The following is a 17,213-nucleotide window of genomic DNA, read 5'->3' on the forward strand; positions in this document are numbered from 1 at the left end:
TCTCTTTTCAGTAGTGCATGGGGATAGGACTAGGGGTAATGGGATGAAAGTACAGCATAGGAAGTTCCACACGAATGTGCGGAAGAACTTCTTTACAGTGATGGAGCACTGGAACAGGCTGCCCAGGGGGACTGTGGAGTCTCCTTCTCTGGAGATATTCAAGACCCACCTGTGCGACATGGTGTAGGGAGCCTGCTTTGGCAGGGGGTTGGACTCAATGATCTCTAGAGGTCCCTTTCAACCCCTACAATTCTGTGATTCTGTGAACATGATCTTTGCAGTTACTTGTTTTCCCATTTTCCCAAGTAGTAAAAGTGTTCTTAAAAAAGTATCTTTGCAATACAAGTAAATGGCAAAAAAAAATGTATTAAAGTATTAAATATAACACACACGAAGTTTTTATTGAAGATCAAAATACAGTGCAAAATCATGAAGTGAGTAGTTACTAAATAGTTGACAGATCTCTACCTTTTAAAAAGAATCAGCTTGTGATTATGAACCGAATTTCCAACACTGGTTGTATTTTTCAGAAATACTTGGCAGTATCTGCAGAGGCAGACTTGTTGAATGGTTAGAATTACGTCCTATGTAATTTACATCCCCAAACAAGCATGTAAGAAACCAGTTCTGAAATGTCTGATTGATGGAAAGCTCCTATTCCATTCAACGCTACCTCTGTCCAGTTTGCTAAAGTAGTCAAAAGTGCACGAGCTCAAATGCTCTTAAGACTTTTCCACTCTCAGAAATGAAGATTTGAGGTGGTGATTTAGCTGAAGTGTGATGCTTTACAGTGTGATTGGTGGCAATCTGGTCTTGAGAGTGTGCTGAGATCCCTGCTTATTGCACAATGTGCTCTGAATATATAAAAAAACAAATAAATATGCCAAGACTTGACTAGACAGCCAAGAAATGCCTTCATCTACTCACTCAGGAAGGTGTCATTAACACTGGATTTTATTAGTTTGTTCTTGTTTAAAATTCTGAAATTGATGTATGGTTTGCAAAACTCATTTTTAAGAACTTCATGTACTAAGTTAACATGTTGATCATACATAGCTGAGGTAGCTTGCTGTGTGTAAAATGGCATGGATAGAGAATCAGTCACAGGTCAGGAGTGGGACAATGATGGTTTAGGACAGGACACACATCAGCCATCAAAGCAAGATAATCCTGTGTTGATGAAGTAAAGAAGAAAGACTGTAAAGGGAGAACCATCATGTTGGGAAAAGTAGATAAGCAACCTGATGATTTGGCAGGAAAACTGCCAAAATTGGAAAAAGAGGAAAAAGCTATCCAAACTGTTCCTACGGTGGGTCCATTCAAACTGTATCAGAAAGAAATTGGTTTTATTCCTTGTGCGGTTTTTTAGAGAGTCAGAGGATTGTGAAAATATGAGTTTACTTGCTTTTTCAAGCTAGTCTACCAAGTTTCTTTGAATTCTTTTTTGTTTTGGATGTGCATTTTTGGACAATGTTGTGATAGCACTATGGAATGCCACCTTACCTGTGAGGAATAGACACTGCTTATATGCTATATTTGCTGACTTCTCAATTCAATACATTCTTTGAAACAACTATTACATGGTGATACTTTTGTTCTAAATATATTGTTTTGATTTCACAGGTGCCTGCATAAATATCACCAACAGCCAGTGCCAAATGCTGCCGTATAACTACACGACTCTAACTTCAGTTCTTTCCATTGTCAAAAGTATTGAAATGGAAAAGTTCCTGAAGTTCTTCAGTTATCTCAGTCGTCTCAGCTGCTATCAACACATCATGCTGTTTGGCTGTAGTCTTGCTCTTCCTGAATGCATCAGTGATGGTGATGACAGGTATTTGGAAACAAAAATCAGTCAGTGATGAGAGAGCCAATTGTGGTGAAAACACTCTCTATTAATCAGACAAGAGCAGATCCCAACTAAGCCTATGACCTTCTCACTGTAAAACTTGTCTGTCAAAGGTATTCACATTTCTGCCAGAATAAGCCAACTGCAGTAACATTCTGTTAGAAAAAGTGTTTCCACTGCACTTAATAAAAGCATGACCCCTGAGTAGTCAGGTATATTTTCTTAACAGGAGGTATGAAATTGTTGTACCTCATCTCTCCAATCTGCATGGTCCAAAATGGAATGCTTTGCAACAATATAAATGCTTCAAATATTTAAAACATTTACAAAAAATGTGGTCTATATTGGTTAAATTAAAATTCAAGTCAGGGAAGCAGATTTTTGTTTTTAAGGCAGCAGTCATTTCAATTCTTGTTAATCTTTTCCTTATGAAAGGTTTATCTTTTAAATACATTTTATGGTATTAAGTTAGCAGAATGTATTCAGAGTGACAAACATGGGAAGGTTAAGGAGTATGTTTTGATTTCTGTATTTACATAGTTACACATTATTGTAGGCATGCACCATTTTCATTTAGTTGAATCTGAAGTATAGTCAAGTATGGTCAATGATTTTAGCAGTGCTAAAATCAATGTACGGTCCAAAAGGAACAAAGGTTTTTCTTTTACACATACACACACAGTTCTTCTGATGCTTCTGAAGGGTGAAAAACTGAAGGGTAAATGAATGAGCTCTTTCTCCTTACTTCATTACGTGCAATATTCACTGGAAGAGAATACTGCAATTCAGAAAGCAGTTCACTTAACATAACAAATAACTAAGATGCTCTAAGCTCTACATTTTAGAAGAATAGGAAAGTGATACTTATGAAAATGCAGTTCTACATTTTAGGTAAGCTGATCTATAATATAGTTGCTACTGAAGTCTAGGCAACATACTTGCCAATTCCTCCACAACAGAATCCATTAACCCTGCTTAACTCACTCTGATTCATTACAGTTCTTCTCTCACCCCAGTTCAGTGCTACAAGCAAATAAACGGAGAAGTGAAAGGGTAGAAGTCTCAGCTTTCCTTTTCAATTTCTTTGCTGAAGATAACTTTCTTGCAGTTCACATTATGACAGCTACTTTACAAAGAACAGAAAAAAATTAAGCTGAACTTCGGAACTTTTAGATTTTTTGTTGTGGTTTTGAGAAGCAACCAAAATATTTTGAGATTGAAGAGTAAGAATTTTTTTGTGTGTGTGTGTGTGTATTTTTTTTCCAAAGCAGCAACTTTCTCCTGCTTATTTTTAATATCGAAGATGGAACTGGATTTCCATGCCTAGGTTAATGTCATTTTGATCACAAAATGATTGATCCTTTGATTCTTATTTTGGTAATTTTCAATTATTTGATTCTTTGATTCTTATTTTATCGCCATTTTTCTGGAAACTGTTCTGGATCCTGCAGGTGGATTGGGAAAAATATACAATGTGAGACTGTAAATGATGCAGGCTTACATTCCAATCTGACTTTAAGTAATCATATGTCTTCAGAGCATGTCATGGATGACACTGAAAATGAAGGCTGAGTGGCAACCACAGAGAGAAAATAAGGGTACATTTACGGAATGCTTGTTTGGTTTGTTAAATCTAGTTTGAAAAACATGAGTTGCATTAGGTAGCTTGTATTATTTTTTTTTATGATTCTCCTCCCCCCCCCCGTCCTCCAAGCAGTTGAGTGATTTTATTGATTACAGCTTTCCTTGTAGAACCCAATTGCAGGCAAACAAGTATCCTTGAAATGCAAGTATAATGAGTTAAAGTATCATTTCTTTTTTTTAGATGTGACTTCCTGTATTGAGCTCCATTTTTTAACACCAGTGTGCACTATTAAATTTTACTCGTTGTTTGCATGATTTATTTATATTAAAAAAAAAAAAGTGAGGCCTATAATGCCTCATGTTTTGTTTCCGTGTGTAGTCCGTATGGACTTAAATGTTTTGTGAAGCCATCTCAATGTCAGTAGTTGTTGAACAATGAACTTGAAGCAAGAGGTTTTGCTTTTACTGAATATTTATGAAATCAGAACAGCTTTATTTTGTTTCCTTTCAATACTCTTGTTACTTGTATTAGCAACTTGCATTGACTTTACTATGTCAGCACGAACAGGGAATATTTGAAAAAAGGTCACGTTGGAAACTTTGAGGTTAATTAAGATTTATTGCTGTAAAATCCAAAAGATGAGATGATTTAAAATAAGTGAATCTCATTTTCAGAATGAGAATTTAGTCCAGACATTTTCAGGAGGAAACAGCTATAATACCTGCATAAAGTGGTAATTGAACACCTCCCTCTAGACCTCAGTAATAATTCACCTCAATGAGACAAGTCAAAAGTAAATGAAATTTGGGAATTCTGTCTGTGACTCTGGAGTGACCCTGGAGAAATCCCTTTGTTCACATAAATAGCTTGTGGAATAATAAGGGAAACTCATTTTGTACGTGTTGAGCACAAATATGAAAAAGGAAGAGACAGGAATGTTCTACATCTGTTAAACAGGGTAATTTGGTAAATATGAGGAACATACTGAAGGAATCTGGATAAGGAGAAGAGCCACTGTAAAAAGCCTCTGAGAATAATGAATAGGGAAAGGTCCACATGTTGTATCCCTTTTTTGGAAATAAGATTTTTTTTTTAGCATATAGTGTCATAAGACATATGCTAGTATGCAGAACAGTTGTTGCTGACATTGTCTCTAGTTCCTCCTGTGAATTAATGATATTTCATCCTAGCTGACAGCATCTCTGATAATAGTATATATTGATACTTCTTGGTTTTACAGTGCAATTGCCTCAAGTTTATGTAAAACATATTTTGACAAATGCTGCTCACACAGTAGAGGAGAGATGAGAACCATGTGATGCTCAGATGTTTATTCTTAGGTATTGTTGAGAGAATCTGTTGGCAGCTTCAGCCTTGGGAGCAATAATTATAACAATGTGCTACAAGAAGCAACAAGAAGGGAAGTTACAAACTCTAATCTTTGGTATCCAGTATGCTGTCATTACACAGCTTTGCTCTGATGTTTTAATTTATTTCTGTTTCACATTTATCTTTCATGTGTTCATAAACATTGTTTTCATTATCACATGAAGGAGATTAGGTTTCTGGGCAGGGAGGGTCTTCAGTGTTTGTGTAACGCACAGTGTAGTTATGTACTGGAATTTCTGAATACTAATACAATACTGTTGCTATTAAAAATCATTCTTCTTAATCTTACTACGATGAGAATGAGGTGTGGCAATAAAATAAAAGTCTAAAGAGTTATATTTCATTCCAGCAACTGTGGATGCACAGTCAGCTATCTATTAGCTACTATTTTAAATGAAAGTCAGCTACTATTTTAAAAAATATATGTATCTTTAAGAAGCTACTTTTAAGTAGAAATAAAACCTGTGTGGAAATGGTTCATGGGAAGTTGAAGTGCATTAATGCAAAACTATCATTTGTTCGTAACCTGGGTAGGGCTCTTCATTTAAAAAGATTACGAAACGTCTTCCTGAGTGACTGGGTGAGATCTTTCCAATATGACTTAAAAATTAGACTAACAAAACCTGTTTTAACACAGTCCAGTGGAACTTCTAAGAAATTGTGACTCTGTACTGAAAATTGACATCTTTTCCTCATTGCTGTGTCTGATAACTTCTGAAATGTTTGAGGAAGTAACTTTTTTCATTTTGCCTAGTATTAGATCTACTGCCACCAGTAGCAACACTGATGCTTCATTTGTTGTAAGGCAAAACTGTTCTCAGAGCTGTTGGTTATCATTAAGGATCTAAGCCAATGAGTTTTACTTTATCATTGGGAGTGGGCCAAAGGTCAGTGTCTCCAATACAGTGCTTGTTTGATTCCTTATGGCAAGTCACTTGCATTGGATTCCGCAAGTTTTATAGAATTAGAGCTTACAGAAAATTTAAAGTTTCAAAATTAGGGAGGTTTATAGTGGGTCAGCCTATAACTGTACAATGAAAACACTCACTGAATGATACTTTCTAATAATTTTTATGCTTCGGGAGTACTTGCACTTCATCTAAAGGCTTGGTCCAACAGAAAGCTATGGAAGATCTTTTAGGCCTATGTACATGGCTTGTTTCAAAATGAGCGTTAGGAAAAACTTGAAGGCTGTGGATCCTTACTGTCTTGGTGTTCTCTAACAGGGTAATTCCAGTAATCCCTGGTGTAGGAATGTATTCCAGAAAGCAGAACAAATACCTCCCATTGATATATCCCCGGAATATTAAATCTTTCAAGGTCAAACTTAAAATTTAAACTCAGCCAAGAAAACTATTTCAGGAATGTAAATATGGTAATATACTCTCAAGGTAGATTTCTCATGGACTTTTCATTTCTGCATCTGTTTACATGCTGCTTTTTTCATCTCGGACATCTTTGAAAGCAAAGTTGTGAAATGGTTTCTATCTTAAGTTAGGGCTTGAAGAGTCCATCTGAGATCTTGGCTTTTATCTTGATTAAAATCTACAGAATTAATTCACTCATCTAAAAACAAGCATTCTTGCTTTTTTTCTTTCTCTTTTTCCTTACGTTCATTCTAAAGTAGAAAGCAGTGTAATTAAGAGAAGGTGTTTTCTCTGACTTTCAGGCTCCTTTTTGTAAAGGAGTTTGCCATGAACCAGGGTTCGAATCCCCCGTGTGGCGCAACTGGTAGAAGTGCTGCTCTGCTACACAGGAGTCTTGAATCCCGGGGGTTGGACTCGATGATCGCTAAGGTCCCTTCCAACCCGCACCAGGCTGTGATACTGTGATGTTGTTGTATGTATGTAACAGTGCTTGTTATGCCATAAACTCCATGGGACAAATAACAGTAAATAATAACTATAACTAATAACAGACAAATATACTCTGAAAGCTGAAGAAATCTATATGATCTGTAGTGGCTAGGGGAAAAAAATTAGTGAAAAGAAGAAAAGGGGAAAAGGTTGTACAAAGCTATAAACAGTTTCCATGTCGTCACCTACCCTTTGAAGTGTTGGAGATAGTGGGAAAGAGCTCACAGTGGGAAATCCAATTTTCTTTATTTCTCATTGTCTTTATCTATTTTCTGTAATTTTTAAAAAGAATGAAAGTAAAAATGATTTGTTTCTTGTATGGGCATAAGCTAGTGTGAAATGTGACGTCCAGAAAGCAAATCTGGAAATCTGTGCATAAGATTTTACAGCTGAAAACACATTTAAGATGAGAAAAATTTCTTTCATGTCCTCTTAAAATACAGTAAAAAAAATCAAACTTCATATAGCAAGAGATCTCAGATTACCTTGTTTTGTATAAAATGTGAATATCAGGTATGGCTGTTTTCCTGCTTTTGTGAACTACATCTATACTTATGGTTTTTGTTTCTTCTGCTGACAGTGCAGTTGATTCTTTAATTGATTTTCTTTTGTTATAGTGAACATTTAGAAGTTAAAAATAATAAACTTATAGAAAAATAATTTCTTAGAGTTTCCTGATGCCTTTATGGTATTTTGTAGAAAATGTTAACTGAATTACAAAGATCTTGTTCAGGTGGCTAAAGAGAATTTTTATATTAGGACTTTGAATAGGAAGCTATCAAAATATCTATTTTTCAAGGTCCATAATGTGTTCAATTGTATATGAAGTATGTATGAATATGTATGACTTTTGATTGGTAATTCTACTCTCGCATATTTCAGTCTTGTTTTAACCTATGTAATTTTAGTAACAAAAGCAGGTAAATATGCCAAGATAAAACAGCAGCTATTTGCTGTGATTTCATTGGAATTGCTGCTGTTTGATTTAAAGCTACAGCACTGATGAGAATTTTTCTTATGATCTGAGTGTGTGAGATGAAGGTTGCTTTCAGAAGCATATAAATGGTGACTGTTTTTTTCCTAAGTTTACAGTATGGCTCTTTGCATGCTGTGGGAGTTACTTCGTTCTTTCTTTTTGATAGTGCCTCTACAGACCAAGCAAGTCAGCATGACTTGAACAGGCTATTCAGGCTAGATTTTTGACAGTGGTTTTCTGTTTAGGAGATCTGTTCAGAGATCTTCAGCCTAGATACAGAAGACTATTAATTCCAACTTCTATAATGAGAATAAAATAGAGGTGAGTTTTAACAGATGAAGTGCTTTGTATCCAGAGTCTTTGAAACAATGTGTGTTTTCTTTTAAATCTTGCCGTATCTGTTTTAAAGTCCTTGGGAATGTGACAGGTTGATTCAGTACAAGAAAACCCACTGTTGTAAAATCTCTCTATGATTTTACATATACATGATCATACAACTATGATCTCAGTTATGATTATAACTGAGTTATAATCCAGCCCTTGTTTTTTTTATGTATTTGTGGTTCATGAAACACAGTTATTGGAGATCCATCTAATGAAAAACATGTATTGTCAAATCCTTTCTTATAATGAATCCAGAACTTAGGGAGAAGGTGTCTGTTATAGTTATGAATGCTTGCCCACACAAATAATGTGCTTTTCTACTGTTACCTTGTGTGTGTGTGTGTGTGTGTGTCCTTCACTATTGTTTTTAAACATTCTACAGAGGAAATTGGTGTAGCTGTTTCTGTTTAACCAAAAGAACCTGATCATACACACATGCAAGGTGTGTTACTTGTGAAAGCACAGACAAGAAGAATTACTGCATGCTTTTTTCTTCCTTGTGCACTTGCACCAATCAGTGTGTTGTCTGATTGCCAATTATTTCAGCAATGATTATCATATTAATAGTGGGGTTTAATTCTTTCAGAAGTAGACTGTTGAGGATACAGATAGTCAACGTTTGACATATTGAGAGCAGGTCAATTTGAGCTGCAGTCTTTCCTCAGTCTGACCATGCACCAATGCAAGGTGAAATAGAATTGACTTAGAGCAACAAGAAAGTGAAATGGTTGGCAGGTATACTGCACAGGGGTGAGGTTCAAAGTGGCAGCAGTGTTTGTTTAGAATATTTATCAAATAGCAATAAACAATTTCTATGTACTTTTGAAAACGTTTATGTACAAGAGCAAATGTCAAATACAAGGTCGTGGTTGAAACCATGCTTCAGTGAAAATGATGAATATACCTGAATTGTTTTCCTACGTAAAATGCAATGAATCAACTTTTAGTTCAAACTGAAATCTGATTACGTAATGGATGTATACATTTGAGAAAAGAAAACCTACAATATGCAGGTTCAGAAAGTATTTGCACAGTGAAATTAATTATAACAAATCCTCAAAGCACAACTCCTGCTCTGACTAAAGCTGATCGAGAAAGAAAATGTTATTTTTACTGTCCCATGAATGGAACATGTTCTTTATGAGATACAAGTGAGACCAGCTGGTTTACATCTGACTTCAAAGAAAGAAGTACTCACATATGTCTGAAAGATTGGCATTGAATGTGTTTCCAAGAAATTAAAAACTTTAAAATGATGAATCATGTTACAACTGTAATAATGTAGCTGAAATTAGTGTTGCATTTTTGTAAGTTTTCTTTTCAAAGCAGCCTGTATTATTCATAAATAATGTCCTTAGTGTTATTTCATTAGTATTGTGAAACTGATTCTTACAGGGCAGAAGAAATACGCTAAAGCGAACACCAGTATTTGCATTGTCCCTCAGAACTCAGTCCTTGAAGTCAGTATGTGATTCTCATTGCTCATTTTTGGTGGAAGGCTGAGACAGTGTAGAGATGAGAAATAGAGTTCATCTTTATAGAGAATGAAAGGGAAAATATACATGAAGACAAAATGCCTATATTTAAAGTTGGTTGGTATGCTTTCTCGTACTACCCTTTATTAAGACATGTATAATTTTGGAGAAAACTAAGTTCACTAGTTACAATTTTTAAGCCTAACTTCCACAATCATTGGGATTTTCCAGTCTTTCAAAGTATTCAAGGAATAGAACTTGAAATCTGGTATGGAGCTTGTGTTAATAAGTGGTATTGTTTGTGCCATGGTTCTTGCAAGTTTGTTGAGTAAGAGAGGTAGAATAGTAAGTCTGCAACTTACTGTTTTTAAAAAGTTTATGGCCTGTGGTTTTGCATGCAGGAATTAATTCACAAATTTTATCTTTTAAATCTCAGAAAAGTCTTTACTTTTACGTCCAGAGTTGACAAGAGATTGATAGTAAAGTCTCTGAAAGCTTTTCTGTTAGGGTCATGGCTCAGGTAGTGTTGAAGGAGCCATGAAATGTTTGTAACTGGGGATGGCCCTGGAGCCATTTTACAGTCCCGCATGTAAAAAGTCCCGAAAAGGAGTCTTATCTCATGTCCTGAAAAGGAGTCTTATCTCAAACTCTTTTACAGTGCAATGCCAGTAGATGGCAGATGCAGTGTAGGGGAAGGACAGATCAGGGACAAAATGTATGGAAATTAGTACAGAAATTAGACACTGTGGAGAATATTTTCATCCTTTCAGAGAATTGTCCTTTTTCTGCCCATACACAGTCACTGTTTACAGCTACTGACATGTGGTTGTACAGAAGGAAGCAATTACTTAAGAAATTAATTAAAAAATTAAAAACTAGAAAAGTAATTTAGAGCTGTAGACAATGGCATCCTACATTGGCCAAAATGATGTTGGTGGTCCATTGAGTGCGAAGTTGGTTTTTGCCATAGGAAATGGCCTTGTATTTCACCCTCTTCACTCATCTGATGTACTGGCCACGAGAATTTTCCCAGATCGCAAAATAATATGTCGAAGTGTGTGTGCTGGGAGGAGTTAAGGACAGAACAGGTTTTTTAAATTTATCAAGAAGATAAGTGGTGTTTTTTTTGTTGTTGTTGTTTTTTTTTTTGAGACATTTTGGGCATGAGAACATCCCTTTGAAAACATATTTCACAATACTGCCCAGGGGTTTTAAGAGAAGGGAAGGAGTCAGAAATCAAGAAGACTTATTATTTTATGAATGCATATTTTACTGATTGATTGCCTCCAGCCCAATTGGTCTAATTATTTTCAGTGTGTATTGTCTATTATAAGCTCTGGTGTCTGGTCTCTAAGCTGAGATGTTAACAGGGGATTGCAGGTCTTTCTTTCTTTCTCCTATGCATGCAATATATTATTTCTGATAAGCAGATACTGATCATTTAATTAACTGAAATATTTATTTGCGGCAAGTCATAGAGTAAACACAGCCTTTCTTTAATTTGAAAATTTATTATATGTGATAGAAAAACACACTTGTTTTTTACAAAATGAGCTTTATTTCATTTAATATAATGTAACATAAGATGTCAGTAAAACATTACACTTTTGCAGACACTGCAGGAGAATCAACATTGATAGTTTCCTGTCACACTTTTGCATCTGGACTCAAAACCAGAAAGATAATCTCTAATAGGTTTGGGTACACCATCTTGTGCAGGAGTTAATAAACCAAGCTTGAAACAGTGTTTAAAGGGTTGTCTAAGAATTCATATACTTTTAAGCTCATGCTTAGCCTTTCTTAAAGAATGCCTTATTAACAAATACCCTTAATCTATCTGCAGTGTAAAACTAATGAGAGTTCAGTTTGTGAGATATGTAAAGTATCTGGTATGTTCCCCCTCCCGTGAGCAGCTGCTGCTGCCTTGCTGGAGGCTGCAGTGGTAAAGCATCCCACTACCTGCAGGCTGAGCTGAGCAGGCTAAGCACAGTCATGGGATCATGCAGGTGGGAAGGCACCTCTTCAAACCCCTGCTCAGATCAGAGCTAACTTGAAAGATAGTTTACATTGCTCAGGGCCATTTCCAGAGATTCCACAACATCTCAGAGACTGTGTTCCAGACTGTTTTATCGTATATTTTAAGTTGATTTTAATTTGGTAGTGCCGCAAAAAGAAACAGTTTTCTATTTCTGTAATTGTTCTTCTCCAGTTCAGCATTGCCCATTCCTTGTTCTGGTAACAGTGTTCAGTTCCATGATAAATAAGATCAGGGAACTGATCTGAATTAAATTGGGAATGAGGGAGAAAAGTGAGGTGAAGGGAGGTCCTGAAACCATTCTGAGGGGAGAGCTTCATTCTTTCCGTGACAGTGTTTGCTCATGCCAGCTTGAGTTGTTTGTAAAGCAACTTCATTGTGAGGAAGCAGTATGATAATTTTTATTATTATTTATTATTTATTTATGCTGGTCATAGTAAGATATATAGAGCAGCTGGGCACAGCGTGTAAACTGTGCAAAATAGTGCTACTTTGAATGATGTGGTTAGTGCCTTGTGGGTAGGAGTGCTGTAGGGAAGTCCCATTTCTGAAGTACATTGAATCTGCTTCCCAAACATGACTGAATTGTATTGGGTTCTAGGAACAACCAGTCTAGAATTTTCAGCTGCAGAGGCTGAAGTCTTGTGACCTGTATTCTTGTGCATATTAGAAGCTGCTTCTTCTACTTTTCTTATTTATTTTTTTTTCTGAAGAGATGTTTCTACAGAGTAAACTAAATCAGAAATGCGTTCAGCATTTGTATGATAAATATCAGACATAGAAGTTTTCAGAAGTTTGATTTATTTAGGAGTGGTTTTGGCAGATGGTACAAGATCATAAAAATAGCTCATAATTGTACAGCTATTGTTAGTAACATTTATTTACACCGATTCCTGGCTAAACTATAGCTCTAATGAATTATTTTACTACATCTCTCTCATTTTTACTGTTGTGTTTGACTTGTGTGATGAGATCACCAAGAAATCTCAGAAGTTTTGTCTACTTTTTTCAGGTCAGATTATCTCAACTAATTGTAGCTATGATCCAAAACATTAAATAATTTTGCTAAATTTTTTTTTTTTTTTTAATTGGCAATAATTTCTGTTCTAAACGGTAATGTTTACGTAGCAATTTGCTAGGTAAGCAAGAAGAGAATCATTCTGCTGTATGAGATATAAAACAGGTGGTTTGGATTGGTAGGGTTTTGTCAGCTTAGCTGTAAGTAGTGGTGCTGCTGTATGCAGAAAATAGCTACTGATCGGAGTGGATACTCTGCAGCACTTAGTTTCTGTTTGTTTCTGGGTCCAGATAGAAGTGGCTCCGTTTTGGTCAAGGTAGTACATTGTGGAATGTGTATGTGTCCATCCAGGTGATAATCAGCTGAGTTTAGCTACATTGTTAAAAACAAAAAATGTCGCTAGGCTTGAAGGAGATGCTGTTAAGTTCAGTATCAGCTGATGAAGAAGACAGAAAATTCAACAGCAGCTGCTGTGACCTCTATTCATTTCTGGGTGAGTGGGAGGAGTCTTTCCAGTCTAAAACTGTATTTGGATTTGTTCCCATTTCTACTTTCACTTAAATCACAAATTCCTATTTCCTTCTTCTGTCCAAATAGTGTTCAAGTTCTGTGTGAGGTCTTTGTTATGTATAATACACTTGGATATAAGTGATCTGTTCTAGGACTTTTGCAATTGTAACTCTTCAGTTGTCTCTTTTCTCTTGCCACCAGATATGACATCTGTTAAGGAAACATTTCTTGTTTTAGTTAGACCTGTTATTTTTAGAAGAAGAAGAAAAAAACCTAAAACTTCTATATGGACCTATAGAAGAGATTCTAATCCAATTTTTTCATCTTATTTGGTTCTTAGACTTTCATGTTCTTGTAGTCTATAAACAGACTTCATACTTTTCCATGCTGCAGGCAGTCAGTTCAGTATCTCCGTCTTCTCTTTCATTCTCATTGTGTAAAACAGGCTTTTTCAGTCTCTTGGAAAGGGCAATCCTCATGTGAATCATCTGTAAGAATCACCATAATGACAGCAGATATAATATTCATGAATGTACAAATGAGAATTGGCTTTCTGCACTGGCTATAAATCTTTACATTCAGTCCCTGTGAGGCAGATGAGTGTGAACCTCCCCAGACAATTCAGCTTCAGCCTCTTGTAAACAGTTTGAGCCCTTCTTCAGACACTAACCTTAAGGGAACTGAACTGCTGCTGTCTTTGCCAGGGCCAACTCTGATCCCATTTCCCCAAGGGGGCTTAAGGTGCTAGCTGTTTCTCAGACTGTGGGTCCTATAAAGTACTTTTGAGGTTAATTGTGCATCTTTGTTCTCATATACTGTAAACTACTTCAGGAAAACTGCACATTTGACCTGAAAGCAAAGTGGGAAGCCAGAAATGTATATGCAGTTAGCTCTGCATTTAGTACTAAAGCGTTGTATGGAGCTTAAGACTCCTACCCAAAGTGTTTCCATACGGATATAATAATTTTATCAAATGAAATAATTACAGAAATATAAAGTGATCATGCTTTTTTCCAGATTTTACTAATATATAAAGATGCAAATATCAGATCGAAATCCATCTCTGGAGGTAAAATAGAGAAGAAGACAGAATCTTTAGAAATAACTTGCAGGATAAAGATGAAAACAACAAAAAACACTGCTTTACCACAGCTTGTTTTCATGATTATGTGCAACTGAGACCTTAACTGCCCATTTGTTTACAGATGCACGAATCAAAACATAGTTTTGAGATTTTTAATAGCCTGTGTCATATAGCTCTGCTCAGTAGCTCTGAAAATGCTTCTCTGCACATTGGAGTACAAGGAGAGAGAAGTGAGAAAGAATTCACAAGAGATGTTACTCTAAATGAGAATAAAGCGGGGCGTGGGTGTTTGTTCTACTGAAGAAATTTTTTTCTGTGACATTTATATTTTGTGGACATCTTTATTGCTAGATAATTCCCCAAAGTATTAATGAAGATTAGAACTAACAATGGCTGGTGTGACTTCATGAAAGAGTAGAAACATATAGGATAATCTCAGTTTCTTTCTTTCTGTAGTTTCAGGATGTTTCTTGGATATTTTTATTTGTTTCCCTCTGCCCCAGCGTTAACTCACAAATGTATTACCAGATGAAGGATCTTTCTGCCTCAGACCTTACATCTATCATCACCTGAGCATGCCTGTGAATGGCACTGTAAATTATTCCACAGTGCTCTATAGTGAGGCTGTTGTATGATTACTATTTTTCTGGTAACTGTGCCAGCTTAAACTTCTTCAATACATTTGGCTGAGTAAGTAATCCAGCAAAATACTGTCCACTTTTAACATGGCTCAATACCTGAATACACTGTGTAACTGTAACAACAGTGATCCTGGAGCAACTGAATGGACAGTGGTGGAGAAAGAAGAGTAATGAAGAGATGCTTAAGCCATCACGGTAGCTATAAGAAATACTCATGCGTAAGACTTGAGTCAGATTGTCTACAAAACTGCAAATGTGACCTTTAGCCAGAGCAGTTCTCTCAGTCTTGTCTGTAAAGTTTCAGTAATGAATTTCCCAATTTAATCTAGCTTATTGTACGTCCTACAAACAGATGTGATTGCAAAACTCAAGGCAGTGCAGAAAAAGTTGTTTAGGAACAAGGTCTACGTACGCCGCTGCTGCTTCCAGAGAAGACATATCACAGACATTGACCGCAGTGGCTGTTGAGTTTAATAGCCAGACCATTGAGCTACTCAAACAATTGCTCCTTGAGAAACTCTGTTGTAATTTGCAGCGGGAGTAAAATAGTTGCCTGGAGGACTTCTCCTCTCCTTACTCCTTCTTGTAATATATTTCTTTGATGATTTCTAGCGCTCAAAACAGCCACTTAAGCAACGTAATTCTGCTGATGAGCCCCATGCATAGTAATGTGATTGCAAAGATGAGAAGTTGGTTTTATGGAAGGAATAATTTCTGAATTCATGTGAAAATGTAAAATGTTTTTCAGTGAGTGATAATAACTAGGTCAGTGCAGTATTATAATCAGTTTGAATTCCAGTTGAAGTGAACTTCAAATAGTTGGCATTAAGAGCATATCAAATAATCTGCTCTCAGGCAGTACGAAGCCTCTCTGGATGCTTAAAATCAGTTGATAGTGTTAGAGTATACTATATTCTATATATCTACTTGATTTAAAACTGTTTTGATGAATAGCTTATGGGTTATGCAAATTAAAAAAACAAAGCAAACAATAAACCCCCCACAGACTTCTTTTTGTTTTGATACTGTAAATATTTTAATATTGACACTTAATGTTGTTGACATAACTGAGGTGTGAATTTCTAGGTGTGGAGAAAACCACCCATAGATTTAGATGTATCTCACATATCTGTTCTTTTATCAAACTTTACCTTCAGCAAGAATCATTTCCATGAATATCCTTAAAAGCAAAATTGCACTCAAGTATGTTACAGCCTCCTTCCGTGCCTGCTTCTGGTGCCAAATGAATTATGATAATATTACCATAGACCTGTCAGTTTGTTTTTAAAATGATCTGTCTCTGACTGGCAGTAAATAAAGACTAATCGAGATGAAGATTTTTAATCACCTTTTCATCCTTGACTGGATTATGCAAAATGTCCATACTAAACTTGATCGTTATCCAGAAAATATTTAATTTATGGAGCAGATTAGATTGAATATTGAAACCAGGCCAAATATTGCAGTAATAGCTGGGTAATCCTTTATTTTCTGGTTTGTCAGAACTTCTCTTGAGACTATAAATTCTGCTTAGCTTATTTAATCGCTACTCAGTCATCTTTTAGCATTTAGTAATTTCTATATTATTGTGCTGTGTAGAATGTACAGAAGGACCTTTGGAAATAATGAACCTGAAAGGAGGTTGCGTCAAGGTGGGAGTTGGCCTCTTCTTCTGCATAACAAGAGATAGGACTGGAGGGAATGGCCTCAAGTTGTGCCAGGGGAGGTTCAGGTTGGATATTAGGAAAAATTTGGTTCCAAAAGAGTGGTCAGGCACTGGAAAGGGCTGCCCAGAGAGGTGGTGAAATATTTAGATGTGATGATGTGAAATCACTGCTGATGTTCGTGTTCACTGTGACATACTGTTGTAGCATTTTGTGTGTTCTTCAAAGAAAATAAATAAGAAGTTAACTATAAGCATATCAGTCTGAATAAATCAAATGGCTCATGCTGGCAAATAAGGCAAATCAGTAGTTCATTTTAGTTATGTAGTTATTTAGCATCTTATTTCTTACAGGTATTTTTTGGAACTGAAGCACCATCTAGAGCAAGTGATCATCATAGTCTCGTGCGGGTTGGAAGGGACCTTAGAGATCATCAAGTCCAACGCCCCGGGATTTGAGCCTCTGTGTAGCAGAGCGGCACTGCTACCACTTGCACCACAGGGGGGATTTGAACCCAGGGCCATTCCTACCACTTGCACCACAGGGGGGATTCGAACCCAGGGCCTCCGGTGTTGCAGCATGGCATTCCTACCACTTGCGCCACTGGGGCACACAAGTGATTGCTTTGCTTCTGACATTTTTCTGTGTTAAGGAGCCTCAGTTAAATCACTGGAACTGTTCATGTGATTACCTCAATAGAACTTTTAGAAGCAGTGACTTAGTTAAAAATAATTGGTTAAAAATGAA

At 36.3% G+C, this 17,213-nt stretch overlaps 1 protein-coding gene across 3 annotated transcripts in view; it reads left to right on the forward strand.

Annotated features, from left to right (window-relative positions):
* Positions 1 to 17,213, forward strand: part of CORIN (corin, serine peptidase) — a 118,162-nt gene that overhangs the window by 39,978 nt on the left and 60,971 nt on the right. For all 3 annotated transcript variants that reach the window (XM_015862236.2, XM_015862237.2, XM_015862238.2), the window contains one exon: positions 1,624 to 1,834. In XM_015862236.2, coding sequence (XP_015717722.1) covers positions 1,624 to 1,834 — 211 coding nt within the window. The remainder of the gene's footprint in view (positions 1 to 1,623; positions 1,835 to 17,213) is intronic.

This window comes from Coturnix japonica, chromosome 4, assembly GCF_001577835.2.
Source record: "Coturnix japonica isolate 7356 chromosome 4, Coturnix japonica 2.1, whole genome shotgun sequence".
NCBI lineage: Eukaryota > Metazoa > Chordata > Aves > Galliformes > Phasianidae > Coturnix > Coturnix japonica.